Source organism: Hippopotamus amphibius, chromosome 4 (genome assembly GCF_030028045.1).
Source record: "Hippopotamus amphibius kiboko isolate mHipAmp2 chromosome 4, mHipAmp2.hap2, whole genome shotgun sequence".
NCBI classification, from domain to species: Eukaryota; Metazoa; Chordata; class Mammalia; order Artiodactyla; family Hippopotamidae; genus Hippopotamus; species Hippopotamus amphibius.
The window spans coordinates 38,655,982-38,683,898 of NC_080189.1; the positions used below are offsets into that span (position 1 = coordinate 38,655,982).

Below are 27,917 nucleotides of genomic sequence, written 5' to 3' on the forward strand. Positions count from 1 at the left end.
ATGTATCCTTGTAGACTATTTTCTATGCTATAGCCACAGGCACATTTTTAAATGGAATCATACTGTTCATACTGGTTGCACTTCTTTTCACACAGTAATATACCATGGACATCATATAGCCCAGTACATTAGTCATTCTTCTGAATCTCATTATGTGATGCTGCATAATTTATTTCCCTTTTGATGGGCATTCTGGATGTTCCTGATTTTTCCTATTAGAAAGGATCCTGCAGTGTACAGCTTGATTCATGGATTTGTGCCCTTATTTCTGTAGAATGAATTTCTGGAAGTAGGACTGTTGCAGCATGGGATATATACATTTTAATCTTAATTGATACTGACAAATTATATATTGAGATTTTCAAATCAATCTTTGTTTTGGTTGTCATTTATTTGTAGCATCACAGCTTTTTTCTCTTGTCAGTTCAGAGATTTGGCCCAGCATTTCCCACTGGGTCTCTAAATCAAAACAAATGTTGAGAGGAAGTAGTTCTCCAGTATCTGCTAAGCCTGGTGGAGTTTTAACTCCCTTCTTGCTTGGAGAACCTGGGTGTTTCCAGGGTTCCTGTTGGAGTGGTTTCCGGCATCGTGAACAGTAGGCCATTTGTTTTCCTTGGTCCTCAAGTAGTTGTGAGTCACAGCATCACCTGAAGCGTGTAGGAGCGTGGACCTAAGCACTGGTCCTCTGCACTGTTTCCTTTCTTCTCTAGAATGTGCCATGATTTTAGAAATGAACAAAAGCAGAAACTAAGCAGTGATTATGGTTTTTTTTTCCTCCTTCTGTAGTCAGTAATGTTGTGTTATACACCTACCTTCTACTGGGGCCATATCCCTGGCATTTTGTGTATATAGAGAGCAGTAAGACTCTTGTTTTTTGTTGATTATGACTTTTCATATAGAACTGTGGGGATCTTGCTCTAAGCTTGAGAGTATACATATTCTGAAAGTTATGTACAGCATTATTATTACCTTTCATTGTCTCCCTTGTACGGGCCCACTAGCTTTCAGTAATCATATCTGATCAAGTCTCAAGCCAGCTTTAAAACTCTGAAGACTCTACATTAACTACAGGACAAAGTCCAGTCTTTTTGTCAAGTCTTCCATATCCTCAGTCTACCTTCCATCCCGTTGTCCTCCATCCCTTTCCAAATACGTACTTTTCATTCTAGTCACTCAAGATTGCTACGATTACTTGTATATTCTTAACAAACCATACAGATAATTTTTAATTCCTCTAGATCATTTTTTTTGTCGCCCTAAATTGCCTATTCAACCACTACCTCACTTCTGTTGCCTAATTTGTACCCCTATTAATCCCTTCCCTGACTTCAACTCCTGCTATAAAATCTGGCTTAGGTATCATTTTTTTAAAATGAAGCCTTCATAGACTACAGTCCCCTCTCTGTGACAGCATGTGCAACAGTGCGTGTTATTATTTGCTGTTTCCTTGTGTTCTTGATGACTTTGGGCTCTCTGAGAGTAGGGACTCTGTCTTTGTGTCCTAAGCACAGAGCCTAGAACATTAAATCTTTATTGATTGAATCAACCCTCATAATAAATGTCTGCCTGCTTCAGAAGCCATCATTTTCCATACAGTTATTTCAACTTATAGTCTTTATTTTATTACAGAAAAACAGTTCTATAGCTCTTGAAGACTGAGGACCATTGGGAGTTATTTTTGCATTATGTACTTAAATGGTCAATTTTAAGGATATAAATTTCAATGTGATAATGATTATTAACACCCTTTAATTGAATTCAGAGCTTGTGTCAAGGGTGTTACACATTTGAAATTTGTGGCAAAATTTTAAAATAAGAGTTGACTCTAGTCTAAATCATAAGTAAAGGATATGTATACCTCAAAGGCTGTGTCCCATTCATTGCTCTTGACATAAGGAAACAGTGTCTTGGGATGTCTACCTACCTCATGATGCTTTTTCCCCCAAATCTCTTAACCCAAGTTTCAGGATCTCAGAAGGCCTCCTTTTGTGCCTCACCAGTTCTGTTTCATACACCTGATTTCTGTCTATGCTATTTTGATGCCATAGTACCTGTAAACACAAAGCAATACGTTATATATTGTAGTCAGAAAATCTTTGTAAAACAGGAATTCGATCCTCTTACATGTCTGCGTAAAGCCACTCGATGTTTCTACATTGCCTTCAGGATAAATTTCCAAACTACTTACCAGGGAAAAGGCATGAGATTTATTTACTGTTTATTTATTTATTTACCTTTGATTGGTCCCTATTTATTGTTATCTTTCTGTTTATCTGTCCATCTTTATTTATTTATTTACTTACTTATTTATTTATTTTTAAAAAAATCTTTTGGCCACACCACAAGGCATATGGGATCTTCGTTCCCCAACTAGGAATCGAACCCATGTCCCGTGCATTGAAATGGAGTCTTAACCACTGGACCACCTGGGAAGTCCCTATCCATCTTTTATTTAGACCTTCTTACCTACCAGCCCCATTTCTTGCCATTCCTCTTGGCAGCCTGGGCAACCTCTGTCTTGCGTCTGAGGCTTGGAGATGCCCTTCCCTCCGTGTGTAACACTTGGCCCTCGGATTTATCCTAGTTTGTAACGTGTGTAAATAGATTAGCATTCATCTCTTCCACAGAACTCTGAGCTCCAGGAAGGCAAAGGTCACATTCAGCTCACTTAGTATAGTGTGGCTTGTTGCAGGCACTCCATGAGTATTCTTGTATGAATAAATGAAAGAGTATATTTTACCCCACTAGGTGTCCCCAGCATCTTACACAGTGCCCGGCACATATTAAAGGAACCGATGTTTATGAATGAATAAATGTTAATGATAATCTAACATCATAACAATTGATCTCTCTTTTATATTTGAATGTGAGACTTATTTTCAAAGGTTTTCACATGAATGTTCTTACTTGAACCTCTTGCACTGCGGAAAAAGTGTTTCTGTGAAATAACACCTCCCTGTTTTGTTTTGTTTTTTTAATTTTGAACCCTTATTTGAATAAGAACCACTAATGCAGTTAAGTAACCCTGTTGTGCTATTTGAAGTAAACAAACAAAAAAGAAACTGCTCGCAGGCTGCCAGTTTTGAAATGATGGCATATGAAACACTTATTTCTGTGTGCTAGCCAAACAGGAATATTATTACAGCAGTGTTCTTTTTTTTTAATTATAGAAAGAATCTGTTAGGTATTGGTATGTGTGCAAAGTAATTTCACATATCTATGCAGAAGTTCTTGTTTAGTGAAATAATCAGAGCTGAAAAGTACTTAGAACAATGAAATATTGTATTGGGAGAGGGAAGGGAGGGAATATTGAATCTAGTATTCAGGCCTTAGTGCTTTAAAACATTGGAACTAAGTTTGAAATGTAACCTGTCGCATGGCAGCTGACAAGAAATACTTACTGAACTAAATTACATGTAAGCACCACTGTCGAAGGTGTTTGTGCTACCATCTGTTAAAACATTAGCCTACAGTTGAGAAATAAGAAACATGTTTGCATACTGTATTAATAGATAAGTGATCATATTTTTAATCTCCTCTAACTATAAGGGACCTTAAAGCCCCCGCATTATAAAGCCTCAGAGCTCAGTTCCAGAGAAGTTAAATAAATGACCAAGGTCACTAAGCTAGTTAAATGACAGAGGCAGGGTTAAAACCTAGGTTTCTTGATTCTCAGTACAATGTTCTTTTATTTTCATTGTAAGGTTTCTACAAATGAATGTGTTTGATTTTGTAAAGGTAGATGAAGCTTAGAAAGCTGCTTGAGACACTGAAAAGTTTTCTTCGAGGAAATAAGGGTTGATGTCAATACATAGGCATTGTCACAAAGTCCCATGCTGCCACGCCTTTTATTTTGTGAAATAAATGGGAATAGGAAAATGAGATAGTACAGAAACAGGTTGTCTGTCTCCAGTCCTACACCTGGAATAATTTTGCCTTTATCCCCTGCACTACAAAAGAACAATCAAAGTTGCTAGCCCAGAAGATAAATATCTTGCCTCCTGTAGCCAATTATTCAGCCAATTTTTTTCTCTGTGCCACGGATATCACACTCTCCTGTTCCCTGCCACCAAGGGTGCTGCCTCCAGTTTCCAATTCTGTTAAAAGATTGGAGGAGAAAAGATGAAACATCAATATTTTAGAATTTAAACTGTTCCTAAGTACTTGCAGACTGTGAAACACAAGTGACTCCCCACCTTTATGATTTTTAATTTCTAAGAAAATTCAACAAGATAGGAAACTAAAGTGGGGCATGACACTTTGAAAGGTAAATGCAAACATGAGTTTTTGCAAGGTTTATATGTGTTCAAAAGAATCAACCGGAAAGAGTGCATGAAATCATCCAGAGAAAATATAAAAGGGCAAGAAGAAAACATTCCAGGGAACCCCAAATAAGGAGTAGGGCAAAGGAGGAGTAGGAGGAATCTGTTCCTTATTCATGGCCATGACCTGTCGGGTGCCTGTCTTGCACGTGCGGGTGTTCCATGTCACAGGACCGCTCTCGAGGAGACTAAGGATCCTCCCAGGGAGGAGTGTGGCTGAACGGAAAGCAGCCTGCAGGACCTGATTCCTTTTCTATTTCTTTTTCTATTAGTATTTAAAAAAAAGAAAAGAAAAAAAACAATCAACTGGAAAATGGTTTGGAATAAGTTGCAGAAATGCACTAAAAAGGGCTTCTCACAGTTTTACTGTGCCAATGACCTCCTATCCCAAGGGAGGGCTAGAGTGGGAGGTGTTTTCCAAAGTTATCTGACCTGCAGTAGAATACATTTAGGAAACTGCCTCTGGTGATTCTGCCAACCCAGGGAGGATCTGTCTGGCCATTTAAAAAAGATGACCTAGTGGGCATGTTTCCACATCAACGTATGTGTGCTGATGCCAGAGAAGCTAAAATAAATTCCTGTCAAAATATTTATAGGTTTGATCAAAGCTGTTAGAATATGTAAACACACACACACAGTTCCCACATGTTTCTTAGTTTTTTAGATTCTATCTTTCTATCTTCTGATGGTATGAGTGACAATTGTAGTCTTGTATTCAAGCAGCTTACGTGTTTAACATACTGTGTTGTTGCGTTTGATAAATAAAGCTCTTGTGTTTGGGGTATTTTTTTCTAAGTAATACCATACTGTTGCCTTCCATCGGATTGTTAAGTATATTTTCCTAGCAGTACTTAAGTTACAAAAAAATTTTGTTTTCTAGTTAATAAAATCTAAATCATAGCTAGATTGAGCCAGTGTCTTTTTGAGTAGGGCAAGCTCCATTTCATTCATTACCTGTGGTGTGTTTTCTTCTTGATTCCTTAAGTATAATGTGCTCCAGCACTTTGAGCCTATCTCTTGCAATGTTTTAAGAAATGATATTTCCATGCCTGGCAATAGCTTCTTCTCAAGAGTGTTTCCAGGTGATCAGTTTAAAGATAACATCTCTGTAAATACCACTGCCCCCTGTATGGCATCTCTATGAAGAATACCTTGACACTCTCTTAGCTTCTAAGGGCTTGTCACTGGGCTCAGCTTAGCGCACATCCTTATTTCTATTTATTCTGCATAGGACTCTCAGATTCAATAAACCTGCATGCATCCCATTAATAGTGCATCTTCAGAATGCCCTCTGAGAAACATGGGTTTTTGCTTAAGATGCCTTTTTTAAAAAAATTTATTTATTTATTTATTTATTTATTTATTTATTTATTCATGTATTTATTGGCTGTGTTGGGTCTTTGTTGCTGCACACGGGCTTCCTCTAGTTGCGGCGAGCAGGGGATACTCTTCATTGTGGTACGTGGGCTCCTCATTGCCGTGGCTTCTCTTGTTGCAAAGCACGGACTCTAGGCATGTGAGCTTCGGTAGTGGCAGGTGGACTCAATAGTTATGGTTCACAGGCTTTAAAGCACAGGCTCAGAAGTTGTGGGGCACAGGCTTAGTTGTTCGCGGCAAGTGGGATATTCCTGGAGCAGGGCTCGAACCCATGTCCCCCCCCATGTCCCCATGTCCCCTACATTGGCAGGCAGATTCTTAACCACTACACCACCTAGGAAGCCCCAAGATGCTTTTTAATGAACATAACTTTCTAAATTTTGACACCCACTTAAAGGAAAGCAGAATCAAACCAGGACTATTTACAGTTCTCTTGAGTTGAAAATTTGTGAAGTTTAGGACACTATGATAGAAGAAAGATAATATATTTCCCTGCTAATCTTCTGTTAACTAGTTTTCCATTGTATTTCTCAAACTGAAATTTTTAGAGCTTGTGAAGAAAAACAAAAAGTCATTTCCATTGTGCATGAGAAAGAGAAAGAAAAAGGAGCATTTGGGAAGGGTAGCAAACCAACTGGGTGCTGAGAATGGGAAGGGTGATAATTCCTTCTCCTGGGTAAATTATTGAAGTAGGGCTCCCTTCTCTCTAATTGCTTTGGAAATGGTAACAGCAGCACTCTGTGTGTGTGTGTGTGTGTGTGTGTGTGTTGACAGTTATAATAACTCAGTAAAAATTGTCTCTTTCCTCCTTATCCAAGGATTTCCTGCTGCAGATATTTACTGTGTTCCGAATATTGATACGCCCAGAGATGTTCCCAAAGGACTGGACTGTCATGCGCTTGGTGGCTAACAAGTAAGACATTTACATTGATGATGACTGCTGCCCATTGCATAGGGGGAGAGGAGACTGCCAAACAGTCTTTTCACTTTGATCTCAAGTTTGAAACCTCCAAATCCTGGAGTTCTTTTTCTTTGCCTCTGAATTAACTTCTCACTTGTTTGTTTGTTTGTTTTTGTTGTTATTGCTTTTTTTTTTTTTTAATTTTTTTGGGGGGTACACCAAGTTCAGTCATCTGTTTTTATACACATATCCCCGTATTCCCTCCCTTCCTTGACTCCCCCCCCTCGAGTCCCCCCCCCCCCACCCTCCCCACCCGAGTCCTCTAAGGCATCTTCCATCCTCGAGTTGGACTCCTTTTGTTATACAACAACGTCCCACTGGCCATCTTTTTACAATTGATACTATATATATGTCTGTGCTACTCTCTCGCTTCGTCTCAGCTTCCCCTTCATCCCCCGCCCCCTCCCAAACCTCGAGTTCTCCAGTCCATTCTCTGCATCTGCGTCCTTGTTCTTGTCACTGAGTTCATCAGTACCATTTTTAGATTCCGTATATGTGAGTTAGCAGACAATATTTGTCTTTCTCGTTCTGACTTACTTCACTCTGTATGACAGACTCTAGGTCTATCCACCTCATTACATATAGCTCCATCTCATCCCTTTTTATAGCTGAGTAATATTCCATTGTATATATATGCCACATCTTCTGTATCCATTCATTTGTTGATGGGCATTTCGGTTGCTTCCATGTCCTGGCTATTGTAAAGAGTGCTGCAATAAACATGATGGTACAAGTTTCTTTTGGGATTATGGTTTTCTTTGGGTATATGCCCAGGAGTGGGATTACTGGATCATATGGTAGTTCTATTTGTAGTTTTTTAAGGAACCCCCAAATTGTTTTCCACAGTGGCTGTACCAACTTACATTCCCACCAACAGTGCAGGAGAGTTCCCTTTTCTCCACACCCTCTCCAACATTTGTTGTTTCCAGATTTTGTGATGATGGCCATTCTGATTGGTGTGAGGTGATACCTCATTGTGGCTTTGACTTGCATTTCTCTGATGATGAGTGATGTTGAGCATCTTTTCATGTGTTTGTTGGCCATCTGTATGTCTTCTTTGGAGAAATGTCTGTTTAGGTCTTCTGCCCATTTGTGGATTGGGTTATTTGCTTTTTTGGTATGAAGCTTCATGAGCTGCTTGTATATTTTGGAGGTTAATCCTTTGTCCGTTGTTTCATAGGCAATTATTTTTTCCCATTCTGAGGGTTGCCTTTTAGTCTTGTTTATGGTTTCTTTCACTGTGCAAAAGCTTTTAAGTTTCACGAGGTCCCATTTGTTTATTCTTGATTTTCTTTCCCTGATTCTAGGAGGTGGGTCAAAAAGGATCTTGCTTGGATGTATGTCATAGAGTGTTCTGCCTATGTTTTCCTCTAGGAGTTTGATAGTGTCTGGCCTTACATGTAGGTCTTTAATCCATTTGGAGTTGATTTTTGTGTATGGTGTTAGGAAGTGTTCTAAGTTCATTCTTTTACATGTTGCTGTCCAATTTTCCCAGCACCACTTATTGAAGAGGCTGTCTTTTTTCCATTGTATATTCTTGCCTCCTTTGTCAAAGATAAGGTGCCCATATGTGTTTGGGCTTACTTCTGAGTTCTCTATTCGATTCCATTGATCTTCCTTTCTATTTTTGTGCCAGTACCATACTGTCTTGATCACTATGGCCTTGTAGTATAGTTTGAAGTCAGGAAGCCTGATTCCACCAACTCCATTTTTCCTTCTCAAGATTGCTTTGGCTATTCGGGGTCTTTTGCGTTTCCATACAAATCACAAGATTTCTTGCTCTAGTTCTGTGAAAAATGCCATTGGTAATTTGATAGGGATTGCATTGAATCTGTAAATTGCTTTAGGTAGTACAGTCATTTTCCCTATGTTGATTCTTCCCATCCAGGAACATGGTATGTCCCTCCATCTGTTTGTGTCATCTTTGATTTCTTTCATCAATGTCTTAAAGTTTTCTGCATACAGATCTTTTGCCTCCTTAGGCAGGTTTATTCCTAGGTATTTCATTCTTTTTGTTGCAATGGTGAATGGGAGAGTTTCCTTAATTTCTCTTTCTGCTCTTCCATTGTTGTTGCTTTTTAATGATTATTATTTGTTTTAAATAGGTGATACATGAACACAGTTAAAAAATCAAACAATAAACAGAGTATGCCTTGAGAAGTTCTCCTCCCACTACCTTATCCCCTACCCCCCAGCCTGCAGTAACCACTTTTATTAGTTTCTCACATGTCCTTCCATTGTGCCTTTATGCACAGTTTAGCAGGTAACAGAATAGATAAACTCTCCTGCACATCTCTCTTTCACTTAAAAATCCTGGCAGTCTTTCCAAATCAATATGTAGAAAGACCCTCATGGTTTCTTTTTCCTTTGTAGCTGTATAATATTCCACATACCATAGTTTATTTAACCAGCCCTGTTGCTGCACACTTGAGTCATTTCTGATCCTTCTTAATTCATTTTAACTCAGCAGAATCCATTAAGCATCTCCCATGTGCTGCGCACTGGGAATAAGACACGACCCCTGAGTGGGACACATGAAGATTGAAGATCCTGTTATGTTATGAGTGACATGACCGGCAGAAAGCTGAAATAGTGCTCTAAAGGAAGTTCAGAACTAGATACAGACATCTGGGAAGTTACTGATGTAAAAGTAAATCTCTGAGAGTTGATTTCATTAGCTTGTTTTAAGCATATCGGGGTGGGGGGACGGTAAAATGATCTGAGGTCAATACTTGGGTGAATAGGAGTTGGGAAAGGAGAGCAGGGGACTGTCAGAATGGCAGGAGCTGTTCCTGGAGGGCACAGTGTCATGGATTTAGCTGCTTTTATACTTCTTACCTCTAGTATCTCAGGATGCAGAATGAAGACGAAGTTTTTTTAGGCAAGTGGCCTGATCTTTACCTCCACACTTGTAGTTTACCCTCTTCCATAAGCATTGTTTCCTTCAAACCCACATTTTCCTCCTCTCCTTCCTCCTCTCCCATCCCCAACACCCTCATGCTCAGGGTGAAGGTTAGATGCCCCAGGAATCTATTCATAGGCCAAGGACGCCATTTGTCCTCCCCAGGTGCCCAGATATGATGGTGGTAAGAGCCCCAGGAAAATAGGGTTTGATTTTGATTAGATATGCCTAATGTGGCTTCTGCTGCAGTATACATTTATAGACAGGGAGGTGTTAAAATGCTGTGTTAAAAACTTTGCGAAGTAACAAATAGTATAATATGGCATATTATATTTTACATAAGTACAGAAACAGCTTTTCCATGTTGAAGACTAATTGAGACTCCTGAAATAGCTCTCTTTAGAGTTTAGCATATTTAGTTTGATATTTGTGAGTAAAATCAAATATCTCTTCATCTGGATGTCCAGATGCTACAGATTTAAGTGGGAGCCGTTGGTCATGTATCCAGCCTTATTCCCAAAGAGCAGCTATTCCAGGTACCTGGAGAGGGTTATGGAGTGGTCCAGGGAGCCACACAGGGAGGGGTCCAGGCTGCCGACATCATCATCATACAGTATCATCATTTGGTCATTCTGTCTGCCCTGTGTGCAGAGGGATATTTTGACTCGAATTAGAATTTTCAGTGGCAGAAATTCAACCTGAAAGTAAATTTAATATTTTGATCCTCTGTACATAGGCTGTTCTTAGGCTTCTGAAAACCATGACCGTCATTTGGGTTTTGATACCAAACACCGTCTCGCTCTGCCCCACCTAAAAACCTCTACTCCATTTAGGAAGGCTGTATGGTCACATGAGTGGGTAGCAGACTTAGAAGTCTAGTTTCTGTTTTTGAGTAAACATATGATGTTCAAGATTTTCATCTCTAGTGTTAGTCAAATAGGAACATGATTTTGTTAGAGATGAGCTCTGTGTAATGTGTTTAAACAGAAGATTAGTCCCATAGCAAACCCAAGAAAAAGGCCATAAGCCTCTACTGAACGCAATAACATCTTTCCATTGCCACCCAAATCAGTGCTAATAGGAATCTGGCACTATTTTCCCACTGGCGATGGCTGGCCGTGGCAAATCCAGCCTAATTCATAGACAGGACTCTAGGGCCTGCTAAAGCACCTGCCAAGTTGGAACAGACCACCTGCTCTTTGCTGCTCAGTTTCCCTCTCCTCTCCTCATTTAACTGCCGTAGCCATTTCCCATCCAAATTATGAAAGCCTGTGGGATCTTTCTTGTGTTATAAATGCAATATAGTTCAGAAATAAGCCTTCAACTATTTGTGCCTTATCTGAAAAAAGTATTCACCTCGATAGTATTGGTATAAAAATAAAATTCTGAAAGATGTTAAAAATATTTTAAGTATGTTAAAGAGCATACACCAGAAAGAAAAAGGTTTTACTTTGTTAAATTGTGTAGAAGCAAGTTGCAGAACCTAGATCTAGGTCCCTGAAGTTGACCACCTTTTCTCCCACGATACTAAATTTCTTAGACAAATATTTGATAAGGGCCCGTCAGAGAGGCACTCCCACTTTTATTACCCACTTGTGTGCCTAATACATGTCAAACTGATAGTAACTGGCCGAGAAGTGACCACTGCCCTATGCTTGAACTCAGTTGAATAGCTCATCCTGCAAAATGTGTGTTCTTTTATGTGTTGGTCCTTTCTTCCTGTGTTTTCAAGATAGTTAAATGCCCTTAACTTTCATCCATAAGCTGTGCTGTCCCAAATCTTGTAGCTTCCCAGCTTTTTACTTGAAGTCCTGCCAAAAGCTGTGACTATAGACACCTGGTGATTAGCATGGTCTTTTGTTTATTTCTACTTGAATGTCTCATATTGTGTAACGTAGTGAGTGTGTCCAGGCTAAATTTCATGAGGGTAAGAAACCTGACTTTTGCTGCCTGCAAAGCTTTATTGTGCCTGCCCACTGTGAGTTCTTGGTAGATGTTTCTCCTGAGGAAAACTGCTCAATCGGAGAACGAAGGAACATAAGGGAGATGAAAATTAAGTACCAAAAATACAGGACACTTTGAGACAAGCTTCTCTCCACCCCCTTCCATACACATTGCAAAATACAGTACAAAAATAAAGTCTCAGCTTTATACATATTTTCAAGGAGATAAATCTTATAACAGGCTTACTTACCAAGGAAAGTAAAAGCTCCCTGGCCCTGCATTTGAAATTTCAGGCCCCTGTTTTATCTTCGGTGCATGTTGGCTTCAAACATATACTTTTGTGTGTGTGTGTGTGTTTTCCCACCAAACAATGAGTTGTTTAGCTGATTATTAGCTTCACCAGTTTGGCATTCAAGTGAGATCTGTGTAGCAAGTAAATGATTTATGGAATGAATCTTAAGGTCATCCATTCATTCATTGACCCATTCATTCAGTAAATATTTCCCGATGACTAATGTGTCAAATAATTGTCATAAAGATAAAAAGTACAGTCTTATGAGAGGGGTTATGAAAGGAACTTTGTTCTGGTCTGGGATAGGAGGAGTTTTTATGAAGGATTGAAACTTGAGCTGAAATCTAAAGCAGGAGTTAACAGGCAGACAGCAAAGGAAGACTGTTTTTATCAGCAGGAATAGCATATACAAAGGTCCTGTGGTCAGAGTGAAGATGGCACATTCAAGGAGTTGAAAGACTGTGTGGCGGAACTGGGAGGAGGGAAGGAACCAATAAAAATGAGGTTGGAAGAAGACAGGGTCTGGATATTAGGAGCTAGAGAGACTGGAGAAACCAGGAAGGACCAGTTAGGAGCTTAATACAGCAGTCCGGGTAAGAGATGATGGCTTGAACCAGGTGGATTGCAGTGAAGGCAGTAAGAAGATCGATTTTGAAGACAGGGATGACAAGATTGGCAGATGACTGGGTGTGGGTGGGAGAGAAAAAAATCTTAAGATGGCTCTTAGAATTTTGGCCTAAACAGAAGGACAAATGGTGATGCCTTTCACTTAGATGGAAGATACTGAGAGAGGAGCAACGTTAGGGGTGGGAGAAGTGAGGAATCCTGTATTGAACAGAAGTTTAAGATTTTCTTATATACCCAAGTGGAGATGTAGGAGAAGGAGCTGGACATGCTTGTATGGAGCTCAGAGAAGAAGTCAAGGTTAGAGACATATATTTGAGGGTCATTAGCATCGGGTAGTATTGAAGTCATCAAACTGAATGAGAGCACCCTGGAAGAAAGTATAGATTGAAAAGAGAAGACTGCTTAAGGTTGGGCCCTGGAACATGCCAACCTTTCAAAGGTCAGGATGCTGAGAAGCAATCAGCAACCGAGACTGAAAAGGAGTAGGCTGTGATGTAAAATGAGAACCAGAACGGTATAATAGTGTATGAGGAAAATATTTCATGAAGGAAGGAGTATCAAGAGCTGCTGGGAGGCTGGAGGGTGAGGACTGACATTATCCCTGGGATTTGGCAGTGTGCTGTAGATATTGGTGACCTTGACAAGCGCTGTTTCAGTGGAGTGGTGGAGATGAAAGTCTTATTAGAGTGAATTCGAGAACAGATGGGAATTGAGAAAGTGAAAGCAATAATTATCAGCTCTGTAGAAGATTTTACTGTAAAAAGGAGCAGAGAAGTGGGGCTATATCCGGAAGGAGATATGAGGACTAGGATTCATTTCTAAATATGGAATAGTATGCTTGTTGGTTTACTGATAGGAAGGGTACAGAAAAGAGAGATACTGATGGTGCTAAAGAAAAGAGGCCTAAATGAAGGAAGTGTCCCTGGGTAGGCATGTAGGGATGAGATCAAGTACAGTATTTCTCATTGTGCCTGTCTGAGAACAGCTTTCCTGAGGGTGGCACCTGTCCACCATCAGCTTACCGTGGAAATTAAATCAACTGTGTAAGCATGCAGTTTCCTTCAGTTGACGTTTTTTTCTGGTGAGACTTTCTCAATGAAGGAGCCCCACCACACTTAGAGTGGCACTGATCTAGTGCTAAGGAAGCTTGCCTTAACTGGGAGCATTGATAGTTTATCCCTGGTGACAGGAAGGAAGAGTATGTGATACTGACCATGGAAAGTTTTCTGTTAGAGTAGCTGATCTGTTGAACACCCATTGACACACCTACTATTGTTTTTTGTTGATGGTGGTGTTTTTCTATTAGGGTAATTATCTTTAAATGCTTTTATTGCCCAGGGGGAGGAAAGATAGTGATTTTTATCAAAACTATATATTACTAAGATGAATGTACCAAACCAACAGTTCCAGGAAATATTTACGCAAGAATTGCCTACACACTGCATCTCCTGGTGAGTTGTGAAGAACTGATAGAGAGAATGAAAGGCAATGAACACATTAGGGTTTAAGGCTAATAGGTAAAAGAAAAAAACTGAAGCTGTTGCCACATGAGTGGTTTTCCACCAATACTGCCCAGAGGAGGAGGTCAAGGAATTTTAAAAAATCCTCCCATTTCAATCCCTATTCATTCTTTTTACCTCACCCACGCTGCATGCTTCCTTGACTGAAAGCAAAACCACTCCTTTTCCTGATCCCCTGTTTTGGCTGATCCTGTGCCCTCTGCTTGGAGTGCCTCTCTCCATCAGCTTTGCCTATCTTAATTTCAGTCTCGTCTTCAAAATATCCATAGAAAACTGTAAAAAGTTTTGCAAGCTTTACATTTTAGAATTATCTAGTACAGCAAATAACGATCACAAAGCATAGATTTAAATACAGGTTTGCGGCTATAGTCATTCAACAAATACTTACCAGGGTAGTCCCTTGGTGATGTAGTGTTTGACAAGGACAGATTCCCCAAATGTCACTGCTCTCCAGGTTCCAACCCTTGTCTGTCTTCTCTTCCATCTGTAACACCAAACCTCAAAACGAACGATCATGTGCATCAGAGTCACCTGGCTGGGCCCCGGCATGATCTCTCCAAGCTGTAGGTGCCGGTGAGGCCCTAAAGTCTTGTGTATCCTTCAGGTGCTGCTCATGTACTGACATGTGAGGACCACTAGCTTAGATCAGTTTCCTTGAGGCCTGTGCAAGATTTTTATCTGCCCTCAGTGTCTTTGTGGTGATTTCTTCTGTCCTCTGAATCCACCAGGTTGTACAGAGGTTGTTGTACTCCAAATTTAGATCTCCTTAGTTTTTCAGTGCACAAACAGCAGCCTTGTCGATGCCCAGTTTTTCTAAAAGGTGCTTCTGTCGGTCCATTGATAATTTATGGAGATGGGCTTTTGCTTCAGCATATTATCAGGTTGGAGTAGTTTTCAAAAGGGCAGTTTAAAGGAGATGAGGTTTCTATAGGAGGGCTAGTGTTGCTTAAAAAATACTTTCTAAACGCCAGAAATGAAGTGGCAGCTGGAAAACTTGAAGCAAGAGCTTTGATTTCCTGTGTGCCAATTTCTCTTTTTTGTATACATTCATCACACTGTGCCACGGATCAGGGTTGTCACAAGTGATCCTCATGCCTGCATTTCCGTGGCAGACATCAGTATTTTGACCGTTTGTAGTAACAGATTGCCAGCCTTTCTTAGCTATTGAATTGGAGCACTGAGATTTGAAATGTCCCCATGTTCAGAAACTGAATCACGAGTAAAAGAATAAAACCAAAGGAGCCACATGGTTTTGGATAAACTAGAACAAGTAAAGAAAAATCCTTGAACATGACAGGTATCCACTACAATGAAGGAGCAATAATGTATATATGCCCTTAGCTGGTTGGGGACCTGTGTGCCAGGAAACTGTCTTAGTGCTGAGACATGAAAAGCTCTGGGAGAGCTGCCTCTGTAACTTGGGCTGAATGTTATCAGCATAAATGAAAAGCAATTGAAGTAGCGTCATTTTAAGATCTTTCTAGCCCCGGGAAGTCTTATTTTTGGAGGTTTTACCCTTCATCATATCAAACATGTTAAATAAACCCACATGCCAAAATGAAAAGCAGCTTTTACATTTTGCTTTTTAAATTATTGGTCTATGGAGTAAATCAGTTAATTCCAATTGCCTGTGATTTCTCAGCACTTCTGTATATTTAGGAATTCTCATGAAGTTATAAAAAAGTAACCTCTAATTTTTTAATGTAATAGAAGTTGCATGAATATTAAAGTAGACAATGAAAATAATGTTGCATTCTGCAGACATGTTTTGAGTCTTGTTTTTAGTTTTTATTTTGCAGTTTTAACTTTTGATTCCATAACAGTTTTTCAGGGCTCCAGATTTTCCAAAGCCCCTGAAATGGCCCTGTGCCTCTTGTGCCTGGTGATAAAGCAGCCTTGATAAGAGGGTGAGGTGTTCAATCTCAAGCAAGGATGCGTAGCTCATTAAAGAACCACAGCAGTCATTGGCCTAAAATTCTAGAAGGCAGGAGAATGTGAAGCAGTGTTGTTTGGAATGTGTTTCTGACTCGGACCTCCCTAGAGCCTTGCTCTTCAAAGGGTGGGTTATGAATCAACAGCATGAGCATCTCCTGGAGCTTGTTAGGAATGCAGAGCCTGAGGCCCCATCCCAGGCCTGCGGAATCGTCACCTGCATCTTAACCAGATCTCCAGGTACCCATGGAAGTTTGTCTAACTTTGAAAAGCCTAGAGCAGTAGTTCTCAGTTCTGGGTGTATATAGGACTCATCAGGGAGCTTTACCAATCCTCACGTCCAGGTTGCACCCTAGTCCAATTATTCAATCTCTGGGGTTGTGATCCTGTCAAGCTCCCAAGTGAATCCAGTGAGCGGCCAGTTTAAGACTCACGGGTCCTTCGTAAAGCCAGAGACTCCATGTTGTTTACCAGCAAGCACAGTTTAAGAAGATAGGGATTTCGTTTGTGTGTTTGGGACCCAGCATATAAATAACGAGTGAGTAACCTTTGCCGTGGAATAACCTCTCTCACTTGGGAGACTGAGTTTGGCGGCTTCTTTCCAGAGCACTGGGCCCAATGACCCAAATCCCAGGTATGTCATGTTTCACTAACGCTAGAGGTTATTGTTTCTGAACAACAATCCAAGCTAGAGTTGTGGGCCAGAAGGTGATTTTTGATGTAAAACTCAGGTGTGATGGGGCTATGTGTGTTTCTCCATTGAATGTCAAAGCAGAAAATTTATTAAGGATGCAGAATTTTCTTCTTTAAACTTAGAAGCTAACACAACGTTATTAATCAACTAGCCTCCAATACAAAATAAAAATTTTTTTTAAATTAAAAAAAATTAAAGAGTAAACTTAGAAGCCACACAATCTACTAGATGCTAGGTAAAGAGTCGCTTCCTTGTCTGATAGCATTTCATTTTCTGATAGTTAAGCTTTAGGTTCATATAGTAAGATTTGAATTACCTACTTTGGGAACTTAATCATTTACCATCATTGATTTCACCAGTGTCTATGGACAGTTGCCGCTTTATACTGTTAATTGCAGGTGATTTGTCTCTGATGTGAAATTCACTGTTGATATCTGCCATTTGGGGGGTAGAAGAAACTACAGGACTTCTCAGTCTCGTAGGCTTTACTTATGCTTAACCTTTATAGGATGATTCATTGAAAGATGTAAATGACATATGAAAGGCACATGGATGTAACACAGTGCTTGCTCATGGTAGAGCAAGTGCCCACAAAAATGGTGGTTTCTTCTCTTTCCTCTTCTGACCTTGAGCTTCCACGTTCAACCATCCAACTCCTTAGCCTTGTTCATCCTCTCCTGCTCCACAAAGAGACTATAACACTGAGTTTTCCAGCAGATTACAATAATGAACATTTAAGTTCTTTAAAGACTATAAATATTCTTCTAATGAGCAGATATTCTTCTAATCTATATTTTACCAGTAGAATTACCAAGGTGTGAGGTTGGTGGGGCTGTTTTGTTTCATGTTGTTTTACATAGGGTCATACAACTACATCCTTCAATTACAAATCCTGTAATGAGAACTAGGGCCTCATTACATCACAAGCACTTTCTTATGCATGTGTCTTAGGAGAGGTCAAAGAGGTTTTAAATATCATTTATGCATTGGTGCTTGGTTTTTGGTGGTTTGGGAGTGACCTGTCATGGTTCAAAATAATACTGTATCTAACATTAAATGAACCAGTTGCAAATGTATTCACTTTTAAATATATAGTCTTGTAGCTGTAAAAAGGAGCAGCTTTTGAACAAATTGCATAACTCAAGAGTTAAACCAAGAATGCTCACTAAATCCTCCTTTTTTAATCTCCCTAGCAAGATACATATGACTGTATATTTCCCTAAATTCTTTAGCCCAGAGATGCCCCATTCTCTAAATTGCTATAACACTCACTGTCAGTTTCATACAGCTTAGTACTGAGTTATAGACAGTTTCACAGTCTGTAATGGTTTCTTTAGTGGCAATCTTGTCACCACGAGAGAGGGACTCTGACATCCATAGCTCTTGCATACCCCTAACACCTTAAATGGAGGAAAGTAGAAGACATCTAATAAATACTCAGTAGAGTGTATCATTTTATCCTATCCATTTCATCTTTGAGCTCCACCTTTTTTTCTGTATTTTTTAAAAGTTTGACTTTCTTCCATGTTAATCAAATATAGAAGATTATATTTGTATTAAATCATTTTTGCTTTGTTTGGAAATTTAAAATTATGAAGCATCAAGATATTAATATAATTCTGAGTCACAGATTCATAGATTTTTCTGGGCATTTGTTCTCTTTTTTATTTCAGAAATGAATTATTTAATACTGCTCCACAAGCTCACTGTAGAAGATTTTGTTTTTGTCTTATTTACTTTATACTTGCCTAATAAATGAGTTTCACTAACGTGGTTTCCAGCTTAAAATGTATTCTTTTCTATCACTAGCGTTATTATTACAACAGTTCTCTACCTGTCAGATGCACTTCGTAAGAACTTCTTAAATGAAAACTTTGATTATAAGGTGAGTATCCGTTTAGATGACTATCCTGCTTGGGCTGAAAGGTTTCATTGTCCACCAGAAGTTACCTCATGTATTTTCTTTCTCTTAGTAATATTCTGGCGACCTCAAATTAATCTTGGGGCTATATTAGTTTCAATCATGAATAGTGTTAGAAGAGTTTTTCATTATATTTGTGAACAAGTTAGGTCTATAAATATGTTTATCAACCTGGTAGAAATCTTAGTGCTTAAGAAGAGAGAGAGTTCTTTATTGTTACTGTAAATTTTAATTCTTATTCTTTTTGATCCCCATGCATGACAAAAAGAACTCAGAGCATAAAAGATGTTTTTAAGACATCTTTTAAAACAGAGTTTATGTGAAGAACATATTTGCAAAGTAAACCCTTTAGTTCGTTCTCCAACTTCCCATTTTTTAGAATGAATTCATGAAAAGAAAAAAATGAAAGATTAGTAAGATTCTTTAAGGCAGATCTTTCTCTAAGTCTGTAATGTAATGTGATATGCCTGGGTCTCTGAGAAGTCTCAATATACTGTTTTTAAAATGGGAAATGATAAATGGGATGTAAAGATGGGCAGTGCCTATCCTGGTTTCTCAGTGATGTTTTATGGTTTTGACATCTTTATTTCTTATTCTTTTAAAAATAACATCTTTTATATTAAACATTCAATAAAATGTCCTTATCAGACAAATAGGAAATACAAAAAGTAAAATAGAAACCAGTGAAATTTTAATGGTTGCATGTCTTTATACTTTACAATAATTAAAATATCAAAATTTCATAATCAGTGCTCCTTTTTAATATTCAACTTGTTTCTACTGTTTAATTCTTATAAATTACTCTTTTTATGTATAGCCTTACAAAATAGAAGTTGACATATATTCCTAGTTATTTCTTTAGATAAATATTTTTAAATGAAAGTATTGTTTAAGATCATACCAATTATATTTGATTGCTTATATGTACACCAACGCTAGAAGAGACAATTTTGGGGGGCAATTTGATAGGGGAACAGCTTTTTTTTTGCTTTAATTTGCACTTCTTACTTATGTTCTTAACTAGTTATTAGCATTGACTAATTATTGACTAAAATTCATATTTTGTGAAGTACCTGTTCTTGATTTTTGTTCATTATTTTGCTTGGAGTTTTACCATGTTCTTTTTTATTTGTGAGAGCTCTTTATATGTAAAAGATATTAATTCTTTATAATGTTTCTCCTATTTATCTTTCATTTTACATGGTGTCAATAGAAAAGTGGTTTCCTTCCATGATGCCTCCATGTTTTTGGTTACGTTTGTTTCTGGGAGTTTTATTCTGATCTCTTTCTGATGCTGTTTTTGGTATAAGAGAACTTAGACTCAGATTTGTCTGGGTAGGGAATTTTTATATACTCTGAATTTAAAGCCAGTTAGCATATCCAAAAGTGTATTTTTTTTTTTGAGTTCTACATGAAAAGGAGTTCCAAAAATGAAATCACACAGGAATAAAGTAATCCAACTTATACCTCAGCCTCCTTGGAGACACAGACATGTTATAAGAAAAACAAAACATCTACCATTTAGCATATACCAGAGAGCTCATGAAACTTGGGATACAGCATTGAAGCAATATAAAAATAGATAGTATTTATTTAGTTAGTTTACTTCTTTGTTACAGAAAATTTCATGCATATATAAAAGTAAAGAGAATAGTATGATGAATCCCTCATGTACCCATACCCAGCTTCAACTATTAACAACTCATAGCCCATCTTATTTCAACTGTATCCCATCCATTTACCACTTTTGAAGTAAATCCAAGATATCACGTCACTTCACCTATAATATTTGTGTAGCCTTATAGTATTTAAATATCTTATTCTTGTTTTAGATCTGGGATTCCTACTTTTACCTTGCGGTCATTTTTATAAACCAGTTGTGTCTGCAGTTAGAGATGTTCACACCTTCCAAAAAGAAAAAGGTATTAGAAAAGTAAGTACCAGCGTATGCTTGGGTGAGACTGTGAGACAAATCAAATGTGCCTTTTTAAGAGTATTTTAGTTCAAATGATTCATAAATCAAGTCTCCATAACTAGGATCATAGTGGAATGGCAGTGACCAAGAGGACAATAAGCAATCCTTTCTGGAAATTTCACTATTTTGAACTTATTTAAACATTTTTGTCCTCAGCCTTTCACGACCCAAAATTACTATAGGAACAAAAAAATTATGAGGCAAATGTGTTTTACTAAAGGATTTATATGAGGATTTGAACTAGAGGCATCAAGGCAAGTACATTGTACAAAGTTCCAGTTATAAAATGAATAAGTCATGGGGATGTAATGTACCCATGGTGACTATAGTTAATGATACTGTGTTGCATATTTGAAAGTAGCTGGAAGAGTGAATCTTGAAAGTTTTCATCAAAAGAAAAAAAATGGGTAACTAGGTATGATGATAGATATTAACTGGACTTACTGTGGTGACCATTTTGCAATATATACAAATATTCAAATTGTCACATTGTACACCTGAAACCAATATGATGTTATGTCAGTTATACCTCAATAAAAAGACATACATTAAACAATTCAATTAAAAACATATTGCCTTTTAATTCAGAATGATAGATTGTGTCCTAAAGAGACACAGATAAATTCTTTGTCCTGAAGTCTTTTCATCAGATTTGATTTTTGTTCTGTTTCAGGTATGGTGACATGCGGGTAACGATGGGTTGTGAAATTTTCAGCATGTGGCAAAACCTCGGTGAGTAATGAGAAAAGAAGCCACCTCCATTTTATAGCTCGTCACTGTCCTTTTAAGTGAACAAATGAAGAAGGACAGCATTTGAAACCAAATGTCTAAATCAGTGAAGAAATCTATAGAGAGTAATTGATACTTTGGCACTGAATAAGGTTACAACTTTAAATTGGTGTCTGTCTGAAAAATCACCTTTCTTTTGTGTGTTTCATTATTATTGAATGACAAATTTTATAATCTAGGATTGTTCCAATAATACATGCTATTCTAGCAATGAGCTAACCTTTCAGAATTTGGAATTGTAGCAACTAAAAATTTCTAGAACTCTGAATTGAGGCTATGAATTACAACAAATTTAGAATAAACTTCATGAAACATTGACTTGAGCATCTGTACTCTTAAAAGCTTAAAAACCAGTGACCTATATCATAAAGAGTATAGCCAAAGGATTTTTTTTTTTTTTATTACACATTTCAAACAGAAAATAATTTAGTAATTTAGCTAGTATTGTATTCACTGAAGAGAAGAAATAAATGTTCTACCTCAAAAGTGTTGACTTTACAAAAGTGCAATAAATTTAATTCTTAATGTAGTTCTAAAGAAACATCTAAATGTTTGTTAATTATAATTATTTTTTATTTTAAGATTTCTATGAAAAATATTACCATTTAACACTTTTGGAAGCAAATATCCAGTTTATATTGTTCTTAATCTGACTGATCTGATCATAATATTTTATAGGTATTAGTGTGTTGTTTTTTTTTTTTAAGAACTTTTATTGAGATACAGTTAACAGACAATAAACAGCATATATTTAGAGTGTACAATTTGGTATCCCAATCTCCCAGTTCATTCCCCCCCAACCCTCCCCGCTTTCCCCACTTGGTGTCCATGTGTTTGTTCTCTACACCTGTGTCTCTATTTCTGCCTTGCATTTCCTCTTTCATAGTTGTTAGCATTTGCCTTGTGTATTGAGGTGCTCCTATATTGGGTGCATATATATTTATAATTGTTATCTCCTCTTCTTGGATGGATCCCTTGATCTTGATGTAATGTCCTTTCTTGTCTCTTGTAACATTTTTTATTTTAAAGTCTATTTGATCTGATATGAGTATTGCTACTCCAGCTTTCTTTTGATTTTCATTTGCATGGAATATCTTTTTCCATCCCCTCGCTTTCAGTCTGTATGTGTCCCTAGGTCTGAAGTGGGTCTCTTGGAGACAGCATATATATGGGTCTTGTTTTTGTATCCATTCAGCCAGCCTGTGTCTTTTGGTTGGGGCATTTAGTCCATTTACATTCACGGTAATTATCGATATGTATGTTCCTAGCACCATTTTCTTAATTGTTTTGTTTTTGTTTTTGTAGGTCCTTCTCTTCTCTGATGTTTCCTGCTTAGAGAAGTTCCTTTAGCATTTGTTGTAGGGCTGGTTTGGTGGTGCTGAATTCTCTTAGCTGTTGCTTGTCTGGAAAGCTTTTGATTTCTCCCTCAAATCTGAATGAGATCCTTGCTGGGTAGAGTATCCTTGGTTGTAGGTTCTTCCCTTTCATCACTTTAAATATATCATGCCACTCCCTTCTGGCTTGCAGAGTTTCTGCTGAGAAATCAGCTGTTACCCTGATGGGAGTTCCCTTGTATGTTATTTGTCGTTTTTCCATTGTTGCTTTTAATAACTTTTCTCTGTCTTTAATTTTTGTCAATTTAACTACTGTATGTCTTGGCATGTTTTTCTGTGGATTTATCCTGCCTGGGACTCTCTGCACTTCCTGGACTTGGGTAGCTCTTTCCTTTCCCATGTTAGGGAAGTTTTCAACTATAATCTCTTCCAGTATTTTCTCAGGTCCTTTCTCTCTCTCTTCTCCTTCTGGGACCCCTATAATGCGAATGTTGGCACGTTTAACATTGTCCCAGAGATCTCTTAGGCTGTCTTCAGTTCTTGTCATTCTTTTTTCCTTATTCTTTTCTGCATCAGTGATTTTCACCATTCTGTCTTCCAGGTCACTTATTCGCCCTTCTGCCTCAGTTAATCTGCTGTTGGTTCCTTCTAGTGTATTTTTCATTTCAGTTATTGTGCTGCATATCTCTGTTTGTTTGTTCTTTAATTCTTCTAGGTCTTTGGTAAACTTTTCGATCTTTGCATCCAGTCTTTTTTCAAAGTCCTGGATCATCTTCACCATCATTATTCTGAATTCTTTTTCTGTAAGGGTGCCTATCTCCTCTTCGTTTAGTTGTTTTTCTGGGTTTTTATCCTGTCCCTTCATCTGGTACAAAGTCCTCTGCTTTTTCATTTTCTCTATCTTTCTGTGGCTATGGTTTTCAGTTCCACAAGACAAAATACTGCTGATACTGCTTGATCTTGCTGTCTGCCCTCTTGTGGGGGAAGGTATCTAGGAGGCTCGTGCGTGCTTCCTGCTGGGAGGGACTGCTAGCCAAAGGATTTTAAAGCATCTGCAGTTGCTAAGAAACGATTAGATCCCATTTTGTTAATCTGCCACAGCAGATAGAGCATATTATCCAGCAAACTGATGACATAGACCTGGTTGCATAGAAAAGAATAATATTTAGAAGATAAATTGTTTTAAAATCTGATTGGCATAGGATTTCTTTATAGAAAATCGTAACCTATTTAATTTGCTATGTTGATCATGCAAGTTTATAGTATTTGTTTACTATTACTGCGTTGTACTTCCTAATTGTAATTTATTAAAGTGATGGGCCTATTTGAATTGAATATACAATGACCCGAAAGTATTATATCTTTTCTCTTGGGCTCATCCAAGCACAAGTTGGAGATAGCAGGATTTGTTTTCTGTAAGTGAAAATAGAACCATTATCATTTTGCTTGAATTCATGTACAGAGTGATTTTTGACCAGGATATCCCTCAAATATACAATATATACAAAGCAATTTGAGGAAGCCTTGTTATATATAATTGAACCCAATGTTCAATGCTTGCTGATAATGTCAGGGGAAAAAAGTCGAGTTAGCATCTTGGAAATAACCTCCAACCCTCTAAAACCAGCCAGAAAAAGCCCATGAGGTGTCTTTAGATTCAGCTCAAAAATAGCATCAGTTTGTCTTATTTAAAGAGCACTCCTCTCAATCTTCATGTTTCATTGATTCTTTGTGTCTTTGTTTTTCAAAAACAGACCAAGACCCTTGGAATGTCCCTTATTACATTTGGCAGTAATTTAGCAAAGTGTTTTCCAAAGAATGCTGCATTGAAATGCTGTTGTGGTTTAGGCTCTGGTCAGAGCTCAAGTGATAAGACCAGGATGGATTTGTTTGAGTTAGCAGAATGCTAGAAAACATGGCAGGTTAACCTCTTCTAGATAAACCTTAGCATTGCCATGTGTGGTTATTTCCACATAAATTTCTCCAAGCCAGCATACCTGTGCCCTCAGGCCCATGACCTGTGGCTTACTAAATAAAGCTGGCACTTTTTGTCTCGCTAAAGATGTCATTATATACTCCATCAACTTTTCTCCTCTATTTTGTCTTTAACAAAAATATTTCTACCTCTCTGGGTTTTATGTTAAGTTATTTCTTAGTTTTCTTCAGAAATCTAGAGAATGTGAAAAATCTCTGGAGCATCCTGACCCCCGTGGACTCGTTATGATGTCAGTAGACAGCATCACCTGGAAGCTTGTAAGAAATGCAGATTCTCTGATTCCTTCCCAGACCCACTGAAATAGAGTCGCTGAGAGGGCACACGACAGTCTGAGTTTTTACAAGTTCTCCAGGTGATTCTTATGCACGTGGCTGAAGATTGAAAAGCACTGCTTTAGAAAACACTCTCCCCTTTGTTTTTCTAGCCCCAAAGACTAGCTATAGCACTTTGTTAGAAAAGGCTCATTATACTCAAGTACAAATTCCCAGCATGACATAGTTCAAGTGTAGGATGAGTGTACATTTTCACTTCATTCCTTGGTGTCTGCGTTATTCCCTTGGAGTTGTGGTCTGAGACTTCCAAAATATCAGGTGAATTTTAAATATCATTACTACTCTACAACAATTGGAATTGGAGAATGTTTAGAAATGTTAAAGCCTCTTTTCCGATATATATTTTTATAAATACGATAATAACAATTAAGTACTCAGGGTATTTTGACAGCCCTTACAGGGCTTAAGTCAGCTTGTTACTTAAGAATATCAAAATATATTAGTTATAATTTGGTTTACCTATAAATATGTCGTACTGAGTATTTTGAATGCTAAAGGAGAATTTATCCAGATGATTACAGATTTTCATTTTTAATGGAACAGGCCAATAGATTGAATTTAGCATAGTTCATAAAGCACTGGACATGTGCAACTTACTTTGAGGGATATAAGAAAAATTGCTCCATGCCTGTTAAAAGCTTAGTTTTTAAATCTGATATTTTAAACTTTTTGCCCAGTTTGTGTGGAACAGTAAAGAGCTTGATAGACATATTCACCATGTTTTCATAATGCAAGTAAGCTATTATGATGTCATAATTTGAAATCCTCAGTAGTTTTTAGTAAATACAAAAAGCACTGAGTTTTAGAAAATAAATTGAGAAGAAATGTCTAGAATCACTAAGTACACTGTTACTTAAAACTTTTGACTTGGTTTAATTTAGAAACACAAATTTCACTGGACAGTATATTAAAATCAGAGTTTGGTCATTGGTGTTTACCTCAGAAGTGTGGAAACTCTTCCATATGCTAGAAATAAGTTAGTTTTTGTGTTCTGCTGAGGACAAGGGTGAAAGGGATACACATAATTTAGTGACTAGTCTATTTTTTTTTTAATTGGCTGTGTTGGGTCTTTTTTGCTGTGCACAGGCTTTCTTTAGTTGTGATGTGTGGGGGCTACTCTTCGTTGTGGTGCATGGGCTCCTCATTGCCGTGGCTTCTCTTGTTGCGGAGCTCAGGCTCTAGGCACATGGGCTTCAGTAGTTGCAGCACATGGGCTCAATAGTTGTGGCTCACGGGCTCTAAAGCACAGGCTCAATAGCTGTAGCACACGGGCTTAGTTGCTCCGCGGCATGTGGGATCTTCCTGGAGCAGGGATCGAACCCGTGTCCCCTGCATTGACAGGCGGATTCTTAACCACTGTGCCACCTAGGAAGCCCTGTGACTAGTCTATTTTTAAACATAAAGCTTTAGGATTTTCAAATCTGATCATTATATCTCCTAGATTTACCTGTGAGCAATGGATCATATGGTAATTCTATTTTTATGTTTTGAGGAACTGCCATACTATTTTCCATAACAACTGCACTATTTTCCATTCCTTCTAACAGTGCACAGGGTTCCAGTTTCTCCACATCCTTGCCAGCACTTATGTCCTGTTTTTGTTTTTGTTTTTGTTCTTATTCTAATAGTAGCCACCCTAATGGCTGTGAGGTGGTTTCTCATTGTGGTTTTGATAAAATAATTTATTTTTGAAGAGTAAACCAAATAGTGATAAGTGAACACCTTTTCTTAGATGTATTATTCCTCAGTATTTTCATTTTATTAGTGAAGGACTAAAAATGTTCTGTTGCAGTGGAGGGGAAGGGAAGGATAAAATACCAAGGAGTAAATTTAACCAAGGAAGTGAATGACGTGTACACTGAAAACTGTAAGAAATTTTTGAAAGAAGTTGAAGAAGACACAAAGAAATGGAAAGTTGTCCCATGCTCATGGATTGGAAGAATTAACATTGTTAACTTTAACATTGTTAAAATGTCTATATTATCTAAAGCAATCTACAGAATGCAATCTCTATCAAAATCCCAGTGACATTTTTCACAGAAATAGAACAAGTAATCCTAAAATTTGTATGGAACCACAAAAGACCCTGAACAGCCAAAATAATTATGAGAAAAAAGAACAAAGCTGGAGGTAGCAGACTCCCTGATTTCAAATTAAACTGGAAAGCTATAGTAATCAAAACAGATATAGTGTATCAAAAAAGATATATGCACCCCTATGTTTAGTGCAGCGTTATGTACAATAGCCAAGATATGGAACCAACCTGTGTTCATCAGCAGATGAATAGATCAAGATGTTGTGTATACATACAATGGAATACTATTCAGTCATAATAAAGGTGAAATCCCACCATTTGCAACAAGTGAAACAAGTCAGACCATGACAAATACCATGTGATTTCATCAATGCAGAATATTAAAAGTAAATATGTGAACAAAAAAAGTGAAAGAAACACATAGATAGAATGGATTAATGGTTACCAGAGGGGAAGGGAGGTGGGGGAGGATGAAATGGGTAAAGGGAGTCAGCTGTATGGAGATGGATGGAAACTAAACTTTTGGTGGGGAGCATGTTGTAGCATATACAGAAGTCAAAATGTAATGTTGTACACACAAAACATAGAATGTTACAAACCACTGTTCCCTCAGTAAAAAATGAGAAGGGGAAAGGCATGACTTTCCCCCTCCAAATTTATATGTTTGTACCTATACTTGCAAGAATAGTCTACAAAGAAAGAGGTTATTCTTTACTGCGAAGTCTCACCTTTGCCATTCATCATGCTGCAAGGTTAAGTTTTTTCTTTCCATTTTCAGTTGAACTAACATTCTTACTAAATATAAAGTGGGCTCCTCTTCCACATTTGCAAACACAGCGTCTTGTAACTGCTGTAGAAAAATCAATACTTCCCTAACAGGCTGCTCTGTGTGCAGAAATATACAACTCCAGCAGCCCGAGGAGCAGGTGCCCTAAATACTTCAAAACAAGACCATGTGGCCAAC

General features: G+C 37.9%; 1 protein-coding gene across 8 annotated transcripts in view; it reads left to right on the plus strand.

The window, feature by feature from the left end:
• Positions 1-27,917, plus strand: part of DOCK4 (dedicator of cytokinesis 4) — a 444,122-nt gene that overhangs the window by 350,543 nt on the left and 65,662 nt on the right. For all 8 annotated transcript variants that reach the window (XM_057733986.1, XM_057733987.1, XM_057733988.1 and 5 more), the window contains 4 exons: positions 6,518-6,612; positions 18,381-18,456; positions 20,325-20,425; positions 21,141-21,199. In XM_057733986.1, coding sequence (XP_057589969.1) covers positions 6,518-6,612; positions 18,381-18,456; positions 20,325-20,425; positions 21,141-21,199 — 331 coding nt within the window. The remainder of the gene's footprint in view (positions 1-6,517; positions 6,613-18,380; positions 18,457-20,324; positions 20,426-21,140; positions 21,200-27,917) is intronic.